Consider the following 20,606-nt stretch of genomic DNA (forward strand, 5'->3'; position numbering starts at 1 on the left):
TTAGACCAATCACTGTATCATGTTGCATTTCTTTGTTAATCGCTGCTTTCCTCTGGTGTGAAACGGAACAAGTCTTGTTATGCTTCTTCCGTCTCACGGCCACTTTGATTTTGTGATCGTGCAATGCATAATTTAAACATTAAGCTAACGTGCATGCTCACTCCTCCTGCCTCTCAATGCCTCACAGAGTTAATTGTAAAGTGACGCAGTATCTCTTTTTGTCTCTGAGGCATTTATTCTTAATCAACTGTCTTCATTTCAACACTGCAGTTACACAATGCGTTCAGGACAATATGGTTTCTTTAACATTCTCCGTCCCAATTAAAAAAAGAAAGAAAGTTCTTCTGCAGTTTGAACAGTTCATTTGTGTTTCATCATATTTTTTATTACAAAATGTCTGTACAACAAAACAAAAATACACAAAATAACCATTTCTTTCAATGACGAGGTGAAAACCACAAATTCTGTTCAATAATCCCCTTTTTAAAATAACTTTTTTGGAAAAACAAACCGGATGTCTTTAACCTGTAAATTTCCTACACAAACAACCCTGCAGGATGACATGACCTCATGTACAAGAACAGACCAGAGAACAGCGGGCGAGCATGAAAATGACCTCTCTCTCGCCAGTGAATAACTGAGCAGCAGTCAGCACGGGTACTTTATCCTCCGTCAAACGCTCTCTGGCTTCAAGCCAGCATGCCCAGTCATCCCGCTAGTTCTGTAGAAACGAGTCAAAACTCTCACAGCAGAGGACTGTATGAAAAGTCATGTGAGGTGGTCTGGAAATAAGTAAATCCTACGTTTCCCTCGCCTAGCAGTGATTTAGAAATCAGCCATGGAAAAGAGGCACTATGGTGCAGAAAGAAGGCTCTCAGTCGAATAACTCTCTCATTCTTAATGATTGCAGAGGTACACACTGAGATTGCAGTCAGCTGGGGTCTTACAGTTGTACTTATAGGAGTATATTAACATGTTAAAGCACCTGAAGTTACTTTTCCTAAATAAGAGATCCTTGTTCGTACAAAAATATTCACTCATTACTGTTGTAATACTACTGCACTGAATAACCGAGTGCTTCCATACATGGAAACAATAATTGCAGTATCGAAGTGGAATTGCCAAGTCTATACAGTGTCTTGTTAAACAAGAGATTTGTGTCCAATGCCCTGACTCAAGTCAGTCACGGCATCAAATCATTAAAGTTCTGCAGTCAAGTGGAGGCAAATCAACGCGACGGGTTTACCACGGATCACTTTTTAAACAACATAAAAGTTTAGCTGATGTCATGAAAACCTGTTTGGCAACCATCAACTCAACTATTGTGGCATTTAAAAAATAAGCAAATAAAATGTTCTAATCACGCTAAAGATGTTTTTAAAATGTCAGAATTGTATCCATATTTATGTGTGTGAACACATGAAAATATAGATAGCATTATGTTAAAAGGTGAGATAAATTTCCATCAGATTGTCATAGTTGTTGTAACTGTTTTTCACACTAAGAAAGTGCCAGATCAGGGCTTCATTACGAAACATCACATGCAAAACTGATGTCATACTAAAATGATGCCATCTGCGCTGAAACCTTCCCAGTTTAAAGTAAAGAATATGTTAACAGTAAATCATGAATATCTTATGTTTTACATGTTGTGACCCAGCTACGTGATCCTGTTTAAAGGGACAGTCCTACAAATGTCACAATCCACTCATGTAGAAAAACATCCAGCGTTCTTTCTCCATCTTGTAGTGAAAACTCCCAACAGCATGACAGTATATCAACATGTGATGGTATATTAAATTAATTTACATATACATGTAAATAATTCTTTCTCTTGATGCAAATCATTTTCATGTACATACAAAACCACTACGTAAAAAAAAACAACTACATGCCGTTGCACAAACTAAACCAGGCAAAAAATACAAGTTGTCATTTAAAAAAAAAAAAAAAACTATGTACATTTCCAAATGTCTCTTTTTTTTTTTAAACGTCTCCCCGCCCATTTACAAACCCCAGATATGCGCACAGACACACACTTGTGCACGAGTTGCTCACACTGGAACATTCAGACAAGCAAATGTCTCTTTGGCTGGTGTGAAGCTGTGGCACCTCGCAGTATGTGTGTACATGTAATTACACATTTTCAAAATAAAAACACACGCACGCACACAAAAAAAAATAACACCATCTAACGGCATAGAAAATAGCTTCCGATGATGGATGTCGTGATATATTTCCTATGCATTTGCGAATATATATATATTTATATATATTTATATACCAAAACATACTGTATACTGTATAAGGGTCAGTCACACTTATGCCCTTGATTGTGTGTATAGATGTGAAGTCACATTCAGAAGTGAAACTCTGTAGGAAGGCATCAATAAATAGAGATGTATGTAAGTCCGTCTGTGTCCCTGGGTCTGCCGTGTTAAACAGCTCCAGCCGTCTGTCAGTCGCTCTTTGAGTTCTGTACTGCGTCCAAGTTGACCACCTGGAGCTCCGTCAGGTTACTGCTGCTGCCGCTCGACTGCTGGCCAATCACCATCTGGAACGCAACACAGCGACATCAGCAGACGGTATCACGCAGCCAATCACAGGTCAGCACAACACCCAGCGCAGATGGAAATCCTGCTACACTACATGCTGTTCATCATGGAGTGATGTAATGCTGTAATAGAGGCTATTTTCTGTAATACTGAAGTTATTTACTCGATGAAATCATTCTCTAGAGCAGTGGTTCCCAACCTGGGGTCCGGGTCCCCCTTAACCCCCCTAATGGGGACCCGGACCCCAGGTTGGGAGCCAAAGATCACAGGGGGTGTGCAAGGATTTGTCTGCTCTGAAGTTGTCAAAATTAGATTTGCACAGGTATAACTACAATCCTAACAACACTTACTTGATCATTTTACACAAACGTCTGTATAAAAAAAAATAATAATTAAAAAGATATATATCTAAATATATTTATATTTTTATTTATTTACATTTTTATTTATTTACATTTTTATTTATTTATTTATATATTTTTATTTATTTATTTTCCAAGTCTGAGTTCTTAACGCAGTGGCCAGGGTTCAAATACCCGTGGCCACTTGCTGCATGTCGTCCCCACTTTCTCCCTCCCTTCAAGACTATCACTGTCTTTATCAAATAAAGGCAAAAAGCCAGAAAAATAATCTTAAGAAAAAAAAAAAAAATTTTTATATATACATTTTTTTTTTTGCTTCTTAATAGGCCACATTCTGTTCAAACACGGTACAGTATTTGTGCACATCTGCAGATGATGATCAGGCTACACTAATATTATTAGTATTATACTATTTGTAGAATTATATTACAGTAACATTTCGCCAGAGCATTTTAAAGTCCAAAATGTATCAAAAACAGATAGATGTAATAATTTCCAAAATTCATGTTTTTATCTAACAAAATAATCTGCTTCAATCCATATTTGTTGGCGTTAAGCCTTTCAAAAACAACATTTACTAAAACCTATTTGCTGTCCCGCTTGCCGCACACACAGGGAGGCACGCACCAGTATTAACGGGTCCGTCTTGCAGCTAACAGCACCATAATTTACATTTATTTAAACACAATTACAAAAATCTTTTTTTCGGTTCCAACGGTATTTTAGTAAAGTAAGTCGTTTAAAAAGAAAAGATCACATTTTGTATCTGCATTAGCTTGGCGAATCTGTCAAGACGTCATTACTTTATTTATGTTGACAAAACTGCAGAGTTCTATTCATTAAAGAAAGTTGATATAATTAAATATAATTTCATTAAATACACTGAAGACTGGACCTCATAAAGTAAATATAAAGTTTTGATTCCCATGCACTGCTACAGTGGTGTTTAGTTAAGTCTATTGCATGTGTATTTTGCTGAAAATCACAGGTAAAACAAGCCACCAGCTGATCATTCTCATTCATCCAAAAGAGGCAACAGGTGACAACCCTGCAGCCTCTGTGTGCCAGTGCTCAGTTAGGATGCATTAGTGCGGTCACGTGGCATGCTGGTTGCAGAGGGAATATGAGAGTTTCACTTGTAAAATGCAGATCTTGCCGTACTGGGTGTAGTTGCACCGCTGAGACGGGGATCTGCACCGTGCCCGGAGGTGCTGTGAGGAACACCTGAGGGACAGCACCTTGCGAAGGGAAAAACAAATTGGTAAACTCTTACATTTTTTATTTGATATTAAGCACAAACTCATCCAAGTTGACGTGGCCAGTCTGTGTTGTTCAGCGTCTCACCTGAGTCTTGGCCCTGTGCGTGGGACACCTGCATGGCCGAGGTGCCCTGGGAGAAGGCGTTGAGCACAGCCAGCCCCCCGTCAGCCAGCGTCGGCGTGGAGGCGTACATCACCGTGTGCGGGCTGGGGTACATCATGTGACCCGCAACAGACGTTGGCAATGACGAGGTGACGATGGTTGCTGGGAGACTCACCGTCGCTGGAAGGAGAGAGCAGGGGAGCGAGGAGGAGGAGGGAGAGAAAGCACATGTCACACTGAGGGCAAGAGGTGGGTATACATGTTGGCCAGCAGATGGCGCTTAACATCCATGTAATTCATCTGCTAACTCCTACTTATGCAGCGTGTAGTGACACAATAACACTTTTCTAGAGGACACAGCTCACTCCAAACATTAGCAGAATGAAAAAACAAAATGAAACACATTTTAAAAGGATATTCTTGTAAAAATCTACTACTGTTGTCAGGCACAAAGTGGGACAGCAACACACAAGAGGACCCCATTTCCACTCATTGAGATGCTGTGTACTTGCATTTTTAGGCCAAACTAAAAATTCTGATGTGAAAAATGATTAAACCTGCAGTAGGCAGAATGTTTTTGGCGTCATTGGGCAAAAGTTTCATAATAACCTTTCAGCATATTGTAATTCACGTGTTCTGAGAGAGACTTCTGCACCTCCTCATGGCTCTGTTTTCAGGCTTTAAAAAATCTAGCCCGTGATTGGGAGACTTTGGCCAATCACAGGTCATTTCAGAGAGAGCGCGTTCCTATTGGCTCATTCAATGGAGGCAGCTGTCAATCACTCGCAAACACACAAAAGTTTGCTCCGGCTAATGGGCGGTGCTTGGTATTTCCTCAACAGATCTCAACATGGCTGCCAGGTTACAAACTTTCTCATTTTACAGCTAAACAGTACACTATTAGATGTTTCTGCAAAACATTTGAGGTGAGAAATAGTCATTACAGTAACAGAATATTGATTCATATTTGATCAGCGCTGCCTAGTTTGACCGTTTGATCGGAGTTTGCAACTGAATGACAGCTGCTCATAGACGGCAGGCTCCAGCTCGGCTCTGATTGGTTGTTTTCCTCCGGTCTGTGAAGACCATTAGGAGCACCGGAGGCACATGATTTTTTTCCGTATTATAAAAATAACTTTTTTTTTTTAAATCATATTTGCTCCAATCTGCCTACTGCTGCTTTAAGTAAAACTTCATAAATGTTACTCTATGTCTTCTTTTTCCACCATCTGGAGCACGAATGTGTTTTTAAATGGAGCCGTTTCTCTAAGAAAACCTACAAATTCTCATCCAGACAGGACGTTCTTTAGAGAGGGGTTTGACCTACCGGTGGAGTTTGTGGAGGTGTGGCAGATGTCGAGGCTGCTGTCGCTGTTGGAGGTGGTGTTGTGGTGTACCTGGATAGCCTGGAGCTGCTGGGGCAACCCTGGTCCTGGACACACACAGAGGGCATTCAGCCAACGACAGTAAGTCTACAAAACACCCCGCACGGGGAATTGTAGTAGTTGCAGTAGGAGTATGGGGACTGCAGTAGTGGGGGTAGAAGCATTTGCAGAACTATTAGCTGAGGAAGAAGTTGTTGTCATGCAAGTGGCATTAGTAATCCTATCATGTATATTAGTCATAGCAGAAGAGGTGGCATTAGCAGTACTAGCAGCAGCAGCAGCAGCAGCTTTATGGTGATGTGATTATGATCAGTTTAAGCAGGCACAGTCGTGGCAGAGCGGGTCACCTGTGAGGGAGACAGCAGCAGGGAAGCGGAAGACAGCCTGCTGTCCCTGCTGAGGCTGCGGGGCGACAGCCAGGGCCTGACCATGCTGCCCCTGGAGGGCCAGGGAGTGCTGCTGCAGCTGGCTCAGAGGAATGGTGGGGGTGCCGGGGGGGAGAGGAGTGCCTGCTGGAGGGGCACACACACACACACAGAGGGGGATGAGACTAAAGGCCAAAAGATAATACAGCTTGAAAAAGTGCTAATAACTTAAATTGTACAGAATGTACCCCTGTTAAGGATGCAAGGTTCACAAAAAATATACTTAATATTATTTATCCACCTGGCAAGTTCTAGATCATTGGATAGATAACATGACTGCTAAGCAACATAGCAAGCATCAATATGAGTGAGTTTAATTTTCAAGTAAAACGTTACAAACAAAACGGTAACCCACTTGCAAAAAAAACAGTGGGCAACTCCAGGGTCTGAAAAGTGAAGCCACTGCTGAAGTGCCTTAAACTTGCATTCTTTCTACTAGCCAGCAGGGGGCGACTCCTCTGGTTGCAAAAAGAAGTCTGATTGTATAAAAGTCTATGACAAAATGACCCTACTTTTCACTCAGTAAACATTGTAAACATGAGTTTATGGTATCAATCGCTAGTTTCAAGTCTTCTTCAATACAGCATGATGTTCATTTAGTACATTATGGTCCCATTTACAGTCAAATAGACCATAAAGCAGGGGATGCTTTAGGGCGTGGCTACCTTGTGATTAAATGGTCGCTACCACGGCGTTGTCCGATCTGGGAGTTGTCAGTGTTTTTGTCTTACAATTTTAACCCTTTCACTGTTTTGCAGTCCATGAAAGTTAATTATAACATTTTTGGTCGCCTAAAAATGTCTTACTCCGTGTTCGGAGCTCCACCCTCTTTCGTCACTTCTGGTTGCAAAAAAAAAAAGATGTCAAAGGCCAAAATATACATAGTTCAGCACACCAACAGCTGTTGTTGCCTATTGGGCTGCAGTTTGCCATGTTATGATTTGAGCATATTTTGATGCTAAATGCAGTACCTGTGATGGTCTCTAGACAATATTTGTCATTGTTTGTGTTTTTAATTGATTTCCAATAATATATATGCATAAATCAAGCATATTTGCCCACTCCCATATTGATATGAATATTAAATACTTGACAAGTCTCCTTTTAAGGTACAATTTGAACATAAAAAAATATGTGATTAATTTGCAATTAATCATGGACAATCATGTGATTCAATTTTGTAATCCATTGACAGCCTTAGTTTCAATACATACATGACTGCTTAGTCAAGTGACACCTACTGTAATTATATGACTGTATTAAGTGGTGTTTATGGGGTTGGCTGGAATTGACATTTAAATATTTTCAAGAGTTGCATGATTTGTTTTGATTTTCTATTATCAAAGTGTTTTCTCTCACACATGGCAGAACATGACTCTGGAGTTACACCCTCACATTTGGTCACATGCTCCATAAACAGTTGCTGCAGTAGGGTGGGCAGGCCCTTTCAAGCTGTCAGCTGAGGAGGTTTTAGTGTGGGAGGGTGTGTTGTTCCACCTGGCACTGCTGCTATGTGCCAGACAGGTGGTGAGGAGGAGAGAGGGAGAGGAGGGAGGGTGAGAGAGAAGGTTGTTGCAGAAGGAGAAAGATGGACAAAGAAAAAGGGGGGAAAAGGGACAGAGAGAGACGCTGCCTGGCTGTCCGTCAGCTGTCAGTCAACATAACATACAGGACCCATTAGTGGGCGTCATGCGTCTGTCTGTTCAGCTGTACAACTAGATAGTGACATTAATGCCAGTACTACATCATATACTGTAGAAAACAATGCACCAGTCAGCATTTAACCAGCCTTTTTCAAATTGTTCATGTCATGGACGGTCCAAATAAATGTTCAAGAGCACTGAGCTTCTTATACAGATGAGATAATATCTAATTAAATTATGAAATTCAAATATTCTTTATGTTTTTGGGTGAATCGTTACCTATTGGCATCCCCAGACTCCAGTATTTCCCAGCACATCCACCATGAAAAGGAAGTGTAATGAATAATTACTGGGGGAAGCCAATTTAGAAACACTTTAGGGATCCCCGAATCAGAGCCTGCTGCCCCAAAGTCCTCATTGAGTTGGTGCGGTAGCGATCCCTTGTGTTTAAGAGTGTGTCTGTGAAGTCCCCCTTAATGAAGGGTCACGTCTAGTTCACGACCGCTCTGTCACAAAGCTCCGGCTCCACAAAGTACGTCTCAATTATAATTTCAGCACAAGCCAGCGATCCTTCATTGAATATTCATGACTAATTATGGGCCATGTTCGTCATCCCTCATTGCCAGGTCTATTGTGTCCCTCTCACCTAATTATTCCTGTCCCCAAGTGACAATCAAAGGCAGGGCCAGTCGCCAATAGACGTGGCTTTCCTGTACACTGAAGGCTTTGTAAAACCAGAGGCTGCTGAGTGTTGATGACTGGCTGTGAAGGGCTGTTGTGTGATGTAAACAGCTCCAAGAGAGAGATGCACGACCACTTCGAGACAGCTGAGGTCACGGCGCGGCGCCATTCAAATTCTAATCAGCTAATAATCTAGAGGACGCAGTGGCTTTAACAAAATAGGAAGCAGAAGCATCAATTCTAAAAGATGAGGTTAAGATAAACAAACCATAAAGGAAATAATCAAGAATTGCGACAGAGCTCTGGATGTTGAGTTAAAGTTGTTTTGCACTCCTACATACCGGGCATGAAAGTGAAGCCACCGGGCAGCTGCATGACCCCCGTGGATGCGCCGGTGGTCTTGAGGACGGTACCGTTGGCGCTGATGTTGCCGCTGGCCGAGACGGGCGCCAGGTAGTTGGTGATGGGAAACGATTGGCCGCTGCTCACCTGCATGGTGGTTGAGGTGGTGGGTACCGTGCACTGGGCGCTGCTGGTGCCACCTGGTAGGCTGGCTACCGTGAACGTTGGCTTCAGTGTATCCTGTAGGAGGAAGAAGACGAGTGTGAGTAAAAAGACAGCGGAAGAGCATTTGATGAAATTAAATCAGTACTGGATTCTGTCAAGAAAGAAGAGGACTGAGTCGAGGGGGATTTAGTATTGATAAATCGTATTGCAAGAGACAGTTTTAATAAAGAACGGTGAAAATCAGCCACCGAGATATCCAGACTTCTCCTCCCTAGTATGGGTCAAGCTCAAAACACACTGGCTCCTACAATTCTCATAATGCAACTCAGTCAGGTCTTTTGTTAGGCCTCTCCTGACTGGTAAATGTCAACATCTTTCAATAAGATAAGATAAAACCTTATTTATCTTGAGGGATATTGTTGTTGCAATACTAAGTGGGAAAGAGTGCAAATATAAAGAGTGCGAATAAACTAAATCTAAACAATAAAAGCGATCAATTATGTGCAAAAAAAAACAAATGTACACGATGCCAGAGATGTAAGTCAAACAACAATCCCCACATCTACATTTTGTAGGCTCAAGCCAAGTCCAGGATAACCCTGATGACATCATCAGGTGCTAGTAGGGCTGCGTCTTCGCAAGAATCTGGCGGTACGATACGTATCATGATACAGGGGTAACGATTAAATATATTGCGATATATTGCGATACTGTAAGCAAGGCGGTATATTGCAATTTTCTTTTAATTTGATTCTAGGAAAACTGTCGTAGTATAAAGAACACATCAGAAATAAACCATTTTAGAATAAGCAAAAATAACACATTCATACTGCATGCAAAAAACTACATGTGATTATCATAAAGTGGTCATGTCTGTAAAGGGGAGACTCGTAGGTACCCATAGAACCCATTTTCATTCACATATCTCGAGGTCAGAGGTCAAGGGACCCCTGTGAAAATCACCATGCCAGTTTTTCCTTGCCAAAATTTAGCCTAACTTTGGAGCATTATTTCGCCTCCTTCACGACAAGCTAGTATGACATATTTGGCAATGGATTCGTTATGTTTTCTAGTTTCATATGATGCCAGAATCTTGATTCTAGCTTTAAAGCTGAGCCCGCTGCAACCTCCGAAAGATCGAATAGCAGCCGGGCCCATCGGCGGGTTGATTTTTAAGAGATTAATTAAAAATTGATAGCGTTTTGGAGAATCGATACAGTATTGCACAACATAATATGACGATACTCGTATACTTTCTTACACCCCTAGTTGCTAGTATTTCTGATGCACTAGTACGTGCTCTACGCTGCAACAACCCATTTATTCCAGTGACTGCAAAAGCAACATCAGAAGAGTTTCACATGAGAACACCTAAAACAACACCATTAATGGGGCTTTTCCTCTTTAAGCAGGAGAAGTTGCAATGTTTACATGGATCAATGGATGGGTAACAGGAACCAGAGAGGGTTTTTACCAGACGAAAGGCAAACGACATAAACAAGGTAGAGAAACAGGCTGGGACCCCTCTAATTGCACCCATATGTAAAATAATATGCAGAGCAGGGAGCGTTTCTCTGAGCAAAAAGTCGTATTTAAGTTTGAGAAAAAAATCGGGTCAGTTGTCACGACTGAATGTAGGATGGCGACACAACACTAATTGGGAAACACATCAAATCCTAGTAAAATGCTACTCCTTAATGCGCAAGAGAGAAAATAATATATAAATCACACACCTGAATACTCACAGCATCATCCACTCATCATCTATACCTGTTTCAATTAAGATCAATCACTGCTTAATCCAACTCTATCAAAGAGTAAATATAAATAGTATATTTTGTCGAGTCACTATGACAACTAGATGACCGTGTAACATCTCAGTAAAACATGTAGAAATCAGGCAGATGAGATGCTCACATAAACTTAAGATCAATGGAGGAGGGACGTAGCATCGCAGCATACGCTAATGTGCACATCCATTGAACAGCAGAGCAGGATGTGTTGGTGAGTGGGCTGCATGATAAGAGCAGGGTAGGCGTGAGGCTCTAGACTATAAAGCACATCTGAACCAGCCATGCCTGTTTCTACGCACTTATACAAACGTTTAACACTTGATAGTTACGATCTGTAATAGCAGGAACGAGCCTACACATTAGAAGGCATGTAAGAGTTGGCATGTTCCTGTGGGTTCACTGTTCTTTCAGAGTTTGATTAGATACAGAGACGTTGCTAAGACACAGAGGCTAGAGCTGCAATAATTAATCGATTAGTTGTCTGTTGTTGAACTGTTGTTTATCGACAACTATTTTGATAAGACATTTTTCACCATTTTATGACATTTTATAGACCAAACAACTGATCTATTAATCAAGAAAATAATTGACAGATTAATCGACAATGAAAATGATCTTTAGTTGCAGCCCTAACAGAGGCAGACACAGATATTAGACGCTGTGAGTACAGAGGACATCATAACAGACTGTCCCATTTCAAAGGCTCCTCCACATGTGGCCAAAAAAATGCAGCGTTCTTTTTGCCTGAATTTGGAGGACACAACCGGTATCCTTTGCAGTTCTCAGTATCCCATAATGCATTGTGATGATTTCATCAGGGTTATCTGAGCTTGAGACTTCATGTATTGAAGTAAAACGTTATAACTCGCACTATAAACCCCTGTATTTGGGAAACAAGTTTCCCAGTGGTATTCACTGGGGCTGTCAATCGATTAAAATATTTAAATCGTATGATTGTCCATAGTTAAACGCAAATTAATCTCAATTTTTATCTGTTAAAAATGTACCTTAAAGAGAGATTTGTCAAGTATTTAATACTAATACCAACATGGGAGTGGGCAAATATGCTTTCTTTATGCAAATGTACTGTATGTAAATATGTATTAATGGAAATCAATTAACACAAAACAATTAAATATTGTCCAGAAACCCTCACAGGTACTGCATTTAGCATAAAAAATATGCTCAAATCACAACATGGCAATCTCAATCTCTCTCAATTTGACTCTGAGGCTAGACCATTTTACTTGTGGAGATTAACCCTAGACCTCAGGTCCTCTGAAGGACATACCTTTGCAGGCCTTGTCCTTTGGAGGATCCAGCCTTAGAATTGGGTCAAAGCTATTGTGCCACAGACTCAAAGCACTCGACACAGTGCAGCAGTATAACAGCTGAGGAGATTGAATATGAAAACACAGTCATGTATCAAACACAGACAGGCTAACAATGAGCAAGTAAATGAGGTGTGTTGCATCCTATAAGCTGGAATTTCTGAACAGGCAGAGAAAGGTAGTGTGGAAGCAGGCTAGGCCAACGTCTCTTAGCAAAGCACTATTGGTTTTTATATGTGACTGATTACATGGGTGAGAGGTGGATGATTCAGCATGGACTCCACTGATAAGGCCTTCCAACCACATACTATCACGCAAACATGCCAGTGGAGCTACTGCAAGTCTTCAGCCACATCACAGTCTGCTCACATCTTAATACCAAAGATAGTCTGCTAGTACGACTCACTGTAGTGACTTAACTAAATGTTTTTTTTATTTGATGAAGTAAAAAAAAAGTGTGTCACCGTTAACTCAAAGCGTTTTCTGGCCCTCATGACATACAGATGGCTAAGCAAGTGGTGTCTTATACAAGCTGCTCTGAATCAACAAGACAGAGCTACACAGTGCTGAGCAGTTAGTTAACTCATTTGCAGCTCAGATCCAGGCCCACTGAGGGGCTCTGACAGTCCAAGGTCCTTTACCTCTTTAGTTAAACAGCAGCTGGAAAGTCAAAGAGGGCGGGCCACACACAGTTGTTCTGCCCTTTCAACCAAGAAGGAAAACTGACTAAATTCTCCCAACAACGATCTGTCATCCATTTACTGAACAACTATCAGGCCTGTCAGTCATCACAGAGCGATGGCTGACAGTCAGACCGAGACACAGCTGTCACCACGTCTTCATTCTCTCTGGAGACTTTTGGTTGAATATAGTAATAAGCGTGATAATATATATATAGCAAAAATATAAATGTTTAAAACTCACTCTACATCTGCGTAGGGTTTACAGATATTACTATGCCTAATGTCAACAGGTAAGACAAATTTAAGATAGTAACAGAGGAAGAGGATAGCAGTCACAAAGCAGAACAAAAATGAAGCCAACATTTTGAGACTGGAGATAAAGTACAAGTGTTTGGATCATCACGGCGGTGTGGTAGCGTGTTTTAGCCACAGCAGTAGCAGAGTATGTGTGTCTGTGTGCGGCAGGCGAAGCAGAGTCAGACCTGAGTGAGGTTCGGGGACGGGGGACAGGGGACAGGATAGGGGCGAGAGTACAAACAGCTGAGGGTACAGACAGCTGGCGGGAAACCTGAGCACCTCTGAGGAGGAATTAACCCTTTCCAAGCCAGCTGAGGCAGCAGGAGGCCACGTGAAAAGACAGCCGCCATCTGACTCTTTAGCAGATCTCACCATCGGGGCCGCACAAGAACGACTGAATTCACTGAGATGCTTCACCGTGTACTATCATTAAAAGGACAATATGGCTCACTGAAGGGACAAGGTCATGTGTTCCAGTTTTTTTTTTTTTTTTTTTTTACACCATTCAATGGAGAAATGGCTGCTCTTGTGAGGCATGGGATGATATGGAAATTTCATGTCACGAATATTATCCCGATAATCATCAAAATATGTTTAAAACTCTTAAAAATGGCACCAAAACATACTGGAAACACTTTATATTACATTTTGTTAATAAACAAATATTTTTTTATTGCATCACAGATCTTCTTTTTAGTGAAAAAGAAACTTAAATAAGGTAATCAAAAATCATAAGGTCCTGTGCATAAATAAAGGATAAATAACTACATTTTAAAAATAATAACAATGTTTGAGTCTGTTCTGTTTTACATGATAATTCCTGTATTTCAGGGTCCATTTTTCTTGGGCTGCGAATAAAGATTATTTTCATTGTCGATTAATCTGTTGATTAATCGATTAGTTGTTTGGTCTATAAAATGTCAGAAAATAATGAAAAATGTCGATCAGTGTTTCTCAAAGCCTAAGATGACGTCCTCAAATGTTTTGTTTTGTCCACAACTCAAAGATATTCAGTTTACTGTCATAGAGGAGTAAAGAAACCAGAAAATATTCACATTCAAGAAGCCGGAATCAGAGAGTTTAGACTTTTTTTTCTTGAAAAAATACTCAAACCAATTAAATATAGCTCTAACTCTATAGCGAGCACGACACCTTTTTCAAGTCACTTGTGAGGATATTCACGATTATCCTGATAATAGAAATTCAATACTATCAACTTATTGCAAGCTTTTTTCTTTTCTTTTTTTTTTTTTAAATCGCGATCTGTGATAAAATCCTATACTGTCTCATTCCTAGCTCTTGCTTTCCTGTCACATTTCTACTCCAACAGTGCCTGAGAGTTTGGCTTCAGAAGGTGTAAACAAGCTGATCATCCAGGTTTTAACCTATGTGGTAATCTCGAGGTCTAGTCAAACTGCCACTATCTCTGTGACCTACATAGCGAGCCTCCACTGACCTACTGCTTTGTTTGACCATCTCCACGTGTCTGCTGTTCAACTGGCCAGTCTATAAACAGCGCTGGCTTTTAGTTCAGAGTCAAGGCAGTGCATAGTAAACATAGGCTACATTGGTGTAATGCATTCTTTAGAAAAGAAGTGTAGCCAAAGTCTCAGCACTGTCATCTCCTCGTTAAATCCATCTCCTGCTCTTTTTAATAGAACCTTACACACCGATACATCCCATCATCTTCATCACTAAAAATGAACCCCTTCACTGTAATGTACTGGAAGTCTGAGTAGTATATTCTATACAATACAATAGAGCTGAAAAAAGTTGTTAATTAATCAATTGTTCTTAATTTGCAGCTATTTTGATCATGACAGTAATTTTATTACTTTTTAATTTGCTGCTTTTCTTTGTCTTATGTTATATGAAACTATATATTTTGAACTTTTTGGTCAGACGATACGAGCAATTTGAAGACGTGACTTTGGGTTCTGGGAAGTTGTGAAGGGTATTTGTCACTTTTTGCGATATCTTACCAAACAATTAACCGATTTAGAAAATAAGGGAAATTAATTGATAGTGAATATACCCGTTAGTTGCAGCACTACAATATATAATAATATAGTAGAGGTGGGAATCACCCAAAGCCTCACGATATGATATTATTACAATAGTCACAATCTTATTACGATTTTAAACATTTTGCGATATGCTCAGTACTGAGATAAGCTATATTTCAACTTGTCTCAGTGTTTTCATTCACATATCTTGAGGTCAGAGGTCAAGGGGCCCCTTTGAAAATGGCTTTGCCAATTTTTCCTTGCCAAAATTTAGCGCAACTTTAGAGCATTATATTCCCATAAAAAAACTCCGAAAGACAGAATAGCGGCCTAGCCCGCCGCCAGGCCGTCAGACTGCTACGGTTAATAGTTTATATATTAAAAGATCGATATTTGACGTCCGTGTATTGATACAATATTGCCACGCAAAATATCACAATACTATGCTGTACCAATTTTTCACCCACCCAGAGGATATAGGTGAGGGGATTTCTTTCACAAATAGAAAAGCTGGTTTAAATTAAATGTGATCATGTTGTACTACAGATTCACATTTTACCACTTGTTTTCAAATCAACCTCACTACTGCTCTCCTCGTTTTGGGAAAAAAAAAAAACAAAAAAAAAACAGGGCCCAACCTGGGGATACACGCCACTTTGTATAATGAGATACCAGAACGTAACAAATTAAGTCACAATTTATAGTCGTGCGAATGGAGGGCTGAGTCGTCTGGAATAAGCAATGAATCCTCTGAGCTCTGCACAGCTACTGAGTGAACCCTCCATAACATGCTAAGTAATCCATTTTACAAGAGAGGGACATTATTTAACTCCAGCAACAGAGAGATCTCGAGTATTATACATCTGCCCCTCCTATAATAAACATATGAGAAATCCTAATATAAAAAGGATCAGGAGATAGAATTCATTAAACGCATATCAAAAGAGACATGAGCATGTTTATTTACACACTGACGATTTCCAGGGATCTTTGGTTTGGTAGTGGTGCTACAATAGGTGAAGAAACATTTCCTTGTGGTTCTTTAAAAGTCCTTTCAATACGCAGTTTCCATATTTTGGCCGTTTGTAAGGGTTCTATATATGGTAAAAGAATAAAAGCCTCCGTTGCCCTTCTCACATTCGCAGACATCATACGAAAGACCCTGTCTTAAAGTAACAGGAAATGAGAGAGTAATTAAAAAGAGTAGGACACAAATGATTCCCTATTCATGAGGGATTAATCATTCCAAATTGAAGGTGACAACTGGCAGGCTCGGCCAGTGTTGGTTGGAGAGCCCATTGTGCAGTTTACTGGTGGCTGGCCCTCGTCTAATCTCCCATTTGCTGGCTCCCATCTCCCCGTCTGTCACCCTGCCAGCAACAAGGAATTTGCAGCTCCATTTGGGACTGCTAAAAAAGGCAAGGCAGCCCAAGTGGAGGAGGTGCAGCCAATGGCTGCTGACCTGTCCAGTTGCTTGCTGTAAAATAAGGGGGTGGGGGGTGACATAGCGTAGCTTTCCTCCCCGCTAACACAGCCAACACGCTGCTCTCGCTGCCGACACCGTCCGAATCCCTCCGACACCACCACCACCTCTCTCTACATACTGCCTTGTGATAAGAGCGCCTATCTGAGTAAATTAACTTTCCATTATCTCAGTGATTGTCTCTCGTCACCTACTTGAAGCCACTGCTCTGCTCTTATAACAGCAGTTAGACAGAAGAAAATTATACATACTTATACCTTTACAAGTACAGTTCTCCATTTAAGCATTCATTATCAAATCACTTTCATTTCTCTAAGGAGACCAATTCAAATTCATACACATTTATATGCGTGCAATATTTTGAATAAGGAGGCTGTCGCAGGACGTCCAAAAGAGCCAAAATGAAAGGAAAACAAACATGTCAGCTGTTGGTCTGGACAGTGGCCTCAGTCTGGACGTTCTGCTTGCAATATTATAGCGGCAAAGACAATGTGATCTGTGCTAATGAGCAGAGCAACAAATAGACTTTGCCAGGATTACAGCAATAACACTGACAGATAGAGCAGCAGGGAAGAGAGAGAGAGAGAGAGAAAGTGAGAGAGGGGAAAACCAGAGGAGACTGTGATACTGAGAATTCCATCCTAAGCTAGATCCTCTAAGCAAACATGAGTTGTGGGATTTGCCATCCCCTTCCAAAAATAACCCAAAAAGCATAAAAACATCTGTACTGTAGGCACGTCTAATATCAAGAAGCAGTCACAGAAGCCACAACAATCCAAAGATCTGCCACTATAATTGCAAATGTACCCTCTCTGTGAAGTATTTGCATTTAATTTCTGGTGTAACCACTTCTCCCTCATTCACCTCTATGTCAGACATCACACTTCCCAGAATGCATTTCTACAGCCCTTAGAGAACAGTCTTAATACCTACTTAATGTGTGCTGCCAGAGCGATAACAATAGAAAAGCCAGGGTTTTCCAGTCACGCACCTTAAACTTAATGTCTCATTATTTTAACACTGCAATCTGCTAAAGTCTAAACTAAAGACGCTCTCAATGAATACATGGATTAAGTAGATGCCAAAGGATATTTCCAGAAAGAAGCCTCTCATCTCTCACGGCTAGATTACATTTTGCAGGCTCAGTTTTCAGGACCAGATTTAGGCCTGGTGACACTGACCCAAGAATCAATCCAGCTATATGCATCAGACCAATCAGCAGCCCATTAGATGAAAATAATGCGACTCACAGCCTTTTCAGTCTCAAACTTTAACATGCAACCACACAAAACTAGGGATGCATGATACCAATATCGGGTCAATACAAACTCACATAGCTGGATCGGGTATGGTGACAATGGGGCCGATCTATTCAATTCAATGTCTAAACACCATATACATTATTTACTGAAATTTTACTTCCTGTTTAGGTTTTGACCAATTTGTTTCTGCATTAAAAAGGTTTACACTTGCATTGTAATTCATTTTGAAGATTTTGTTACCAAGTTGCTGGTGTATGATTTATTACTTTAATAATAAATAATTCAGTAAATTTACATCTATGGATTTACTTTTTACATTTTGTTTTACAAAGTTAAGAAAGTAATGTTTAAGTCAAGCCTGATGTTGCCTTACACATAAAAGAATGATCCCAGTCACTTCCACGCAGTGAGGCATATAGCTTATTAATTAAACACTGGTACCGGATTGGTACTCGGTATCAGCCGATACCCAAAGCCCAGGTATCAGTATCAGGACTGAAAAAGATCAGTGCATCCCTACACAAAACTATCAACCATGAAAACAAGAAGTTGTAGGGCGATACAAAAGATGACTCTGAAACGCCACGCCTTTAAATTTCTATATCTCTATCTATAATTGATTATTATAATAGGATAAATTTGTTTGATTGGCTATATTGCTGTCGAAGTTTTTCCAATTTGACTCAGTACTGATCTACTGTGCGCATGAATCCCTTCTCCTTCAGTGTATCCCAAATTCAAGTCCAGGTCAGTCCTCTCCCACTCATGTTAACCTGTAGTTTACCTGTTTCCATCTCAACAAATGACCACACAGGCAGCCTGCATTTTGATTTGCTTGAAAACGGTCCGAGACGACCTCTCACAAGCGATTTCAGGCTGGTTGTTTTGGTCCGCACCAGAGTACGATTACTGCGTTCAAAATTGGCCAAAAAAACGCACCAGAATTCGATTAAAACAAACTAAATGTTGGCTTATGAAAAGCGCCCTAACGTGAACATTTTAAACCACTGAAAAACATCAAACTCCACTATACCAGTGTATAGGCACATTATCCATGGTAAAAACTAAAATATACACAACTGAATTACTTCTGAATTTCTCTTGAATTTCTAGTCACATGAATTTATGAGCTACTTCATTTATCATCTAAGCCTCTTTCTTTTGCTTCTCCAACATGTCCTCCACTCCCCCCACCAGCCATCGCAAACTCTGAACTGTTTAGACTAGCTTGGACTGTATGTATGACATACTATTCTCTTGATTAATAGTGTCCAGACGCTGCAGAGGTGCATGCGGCGACCACGCATCAGACCTACTGCACAATGTGCGTATCCCCCACCATGTCCTAATCATAACAGCGCTGATCCTGACATGGAGCCCAAAATGACGGAGTTTCTAGAGTGTCCCTCTGTGAGCAGTGTTCACAGGCCCATGCTGGTCTCCCACACTCAAAACTGCAGCGGGGGGCAGAGGTCACGGCGTCACTGCCAGCCACCTCAAGAGACGTTGCATGAAATGTAAAATATTGCTCAAATGTTTCCATTCCACCCGCTCATATCTACATCCTTACCTCCCCTCCATATCACTAAATGAGTGGGGGGGGAGGGGGGGGGGGGGAAATCACAGGACTCCAAAGACAGCTGCAGCTTATAAGGAATGTGAGGGGCCTCAGCCAAGAGAGCAGGCAGGGAAACCATACCATATATGGCTACAGAGGCAGAATCTAATTTTTATCAATGAGCGGAGCGGGCATGAGAGTGGCTTAACATGCAAAGGTTGATCTCCCATCCTTGACGGTGTATGGTAGGTGTTAGTTGGTGCCTTGTAAGAACAGCACGCAAGCAAACAGGCCTGGAAGTGTCCATCTTCAAAGGGGCGTACTTAAGCCGTGTAAACAGCGGAGGGAATCTCGGCTCGCAGCACGTGAGTGCACGAAGGTGTGGACAGTGGAGCGTGTCTGCTGATGAATTTATCGCTTCACTTCAAAATCTCAAAGACCTGAAGTTCAAGAGCTCTAGCAGTAATGTAGTAGGACAGGGGTTCTCAAACTTTTCGGGGCCAAGGAGAAAATTTTCCAAGGACCTCCTCATAATCGTATCACCAATTAAGCATAATGTTCACTACCAATTGTACTCTTAGATGCCATTAGAACTAATTGTATTCAAATACTTTTCAACCTAAATACTTTGGACCTGTTTCATAGTGATAAACAGAAACACCTTTTGATTTGAATCATGTAATACCACTTTGTTTGGCCTTTATGTTCCGGGTGCTTTGTAATCAGAAGTCTCTTTAGCTTTGCCAGTTTCATGGCTTCGTTTGCTAGCACCTGAAGACACATGACGCATTTTAGTCTCCAGTTGCTATTCTCAATAAAACTGTTGTCATATTTTCTCAATTTAGATAATTTGGGGTTAGTGTCACTCGAAGATGTGGACTGACTCAAATATTTCTCCATGCTCGCCGGCTAGCTGGCTGGCTAAGCAGCAGCAGCAGGAGTGTTGCGCCCTGAGTGAAGTGACTGATTCATGACAGATTGACGTGATGTGTCACAATCATATTAGAGCTTCCATTGGCCCAAAGCTAACGTGGGCGGTAGTAATGGACACACTATGCTTGTTCTATTGGCGCAACTGGTCCCCATCTTACATATGAACTTTTTAATGAAACAGCACAGTTATATAATTTAATTTATAGCAAATTATTTTGCGGACCCCCTGGCAGAGTGCCACAGACCCCACTTTGAAAATCGCTGTAGTAGGAGACACAGAAACTGCAACTTTTCATTAGGGATGAGAAGAGGTCACACAGTCATCTTATTATGATTATGA

General features: G+C 40.9%; 1 protein-coding gene across 11 annotated transcripts in view; it reads right to left on the reverse strand.

The window, feature by feature from the left end:
* Positions 1-211: 211 nt before the first annotated feature.
* Positions 212-20,606, reverse strand: part of srfb (serum response factor b) — a 28,490-nt gene continuing 8,095 nt past the window's right edge. For 2 of the 11 annotated variants that reach the window (XM_037781598.1, XM_037781593.1), the window contains exons 3-8: positions 8,755-8,995; positions 6,012-6,176; positions 5,607-5,711; positions 4,262-4,459; positions 4,079-4,185; positions 212-2,554 (exon numbers count right to left, since the gene is read on the reverse strand). In XM_037781598.1, coding sequence (XP_037637526.1) covers positions 2,459-2,554; positions 4,079-4,185; positions 4,262-4,459; positions 5,607-5,711; positions 6,012-6,176; positions 8,755-8,995 — 912 coding nt within the window. In that variant the 3' untranslated portion in view covers positions 212-2,458. Of the gene's footprint in view, positions 2,555-4,053; positions 4,186-4,261; positions 4,460-5,606; positions 5,805-6,011; positions 6,177-8,754; positions 8,996-20,606 lie in introns of those variants that run through there. The other 9 variants (XM_037781595.1, XM_037781594.1, XM_037781597.1 and 6 more) reach the window with 9 other exon arrangements.

The sequence above is a fragment of the Sebastes umbrosus genome, chromosome 10, assembly GCF_015220745.1.
Source record: "Sebastes umbrosus isolate fSebUmb1 chromosome 10, fSebUmb1.pri, whole genome shotgun sequence".
Classification (NCBI taxonomy): Eukaryota; Metazoa; Chordata; class Actinopteri; order Perciformes; family Sebastidae; genus Sebastes; species Sebastes umbrosus.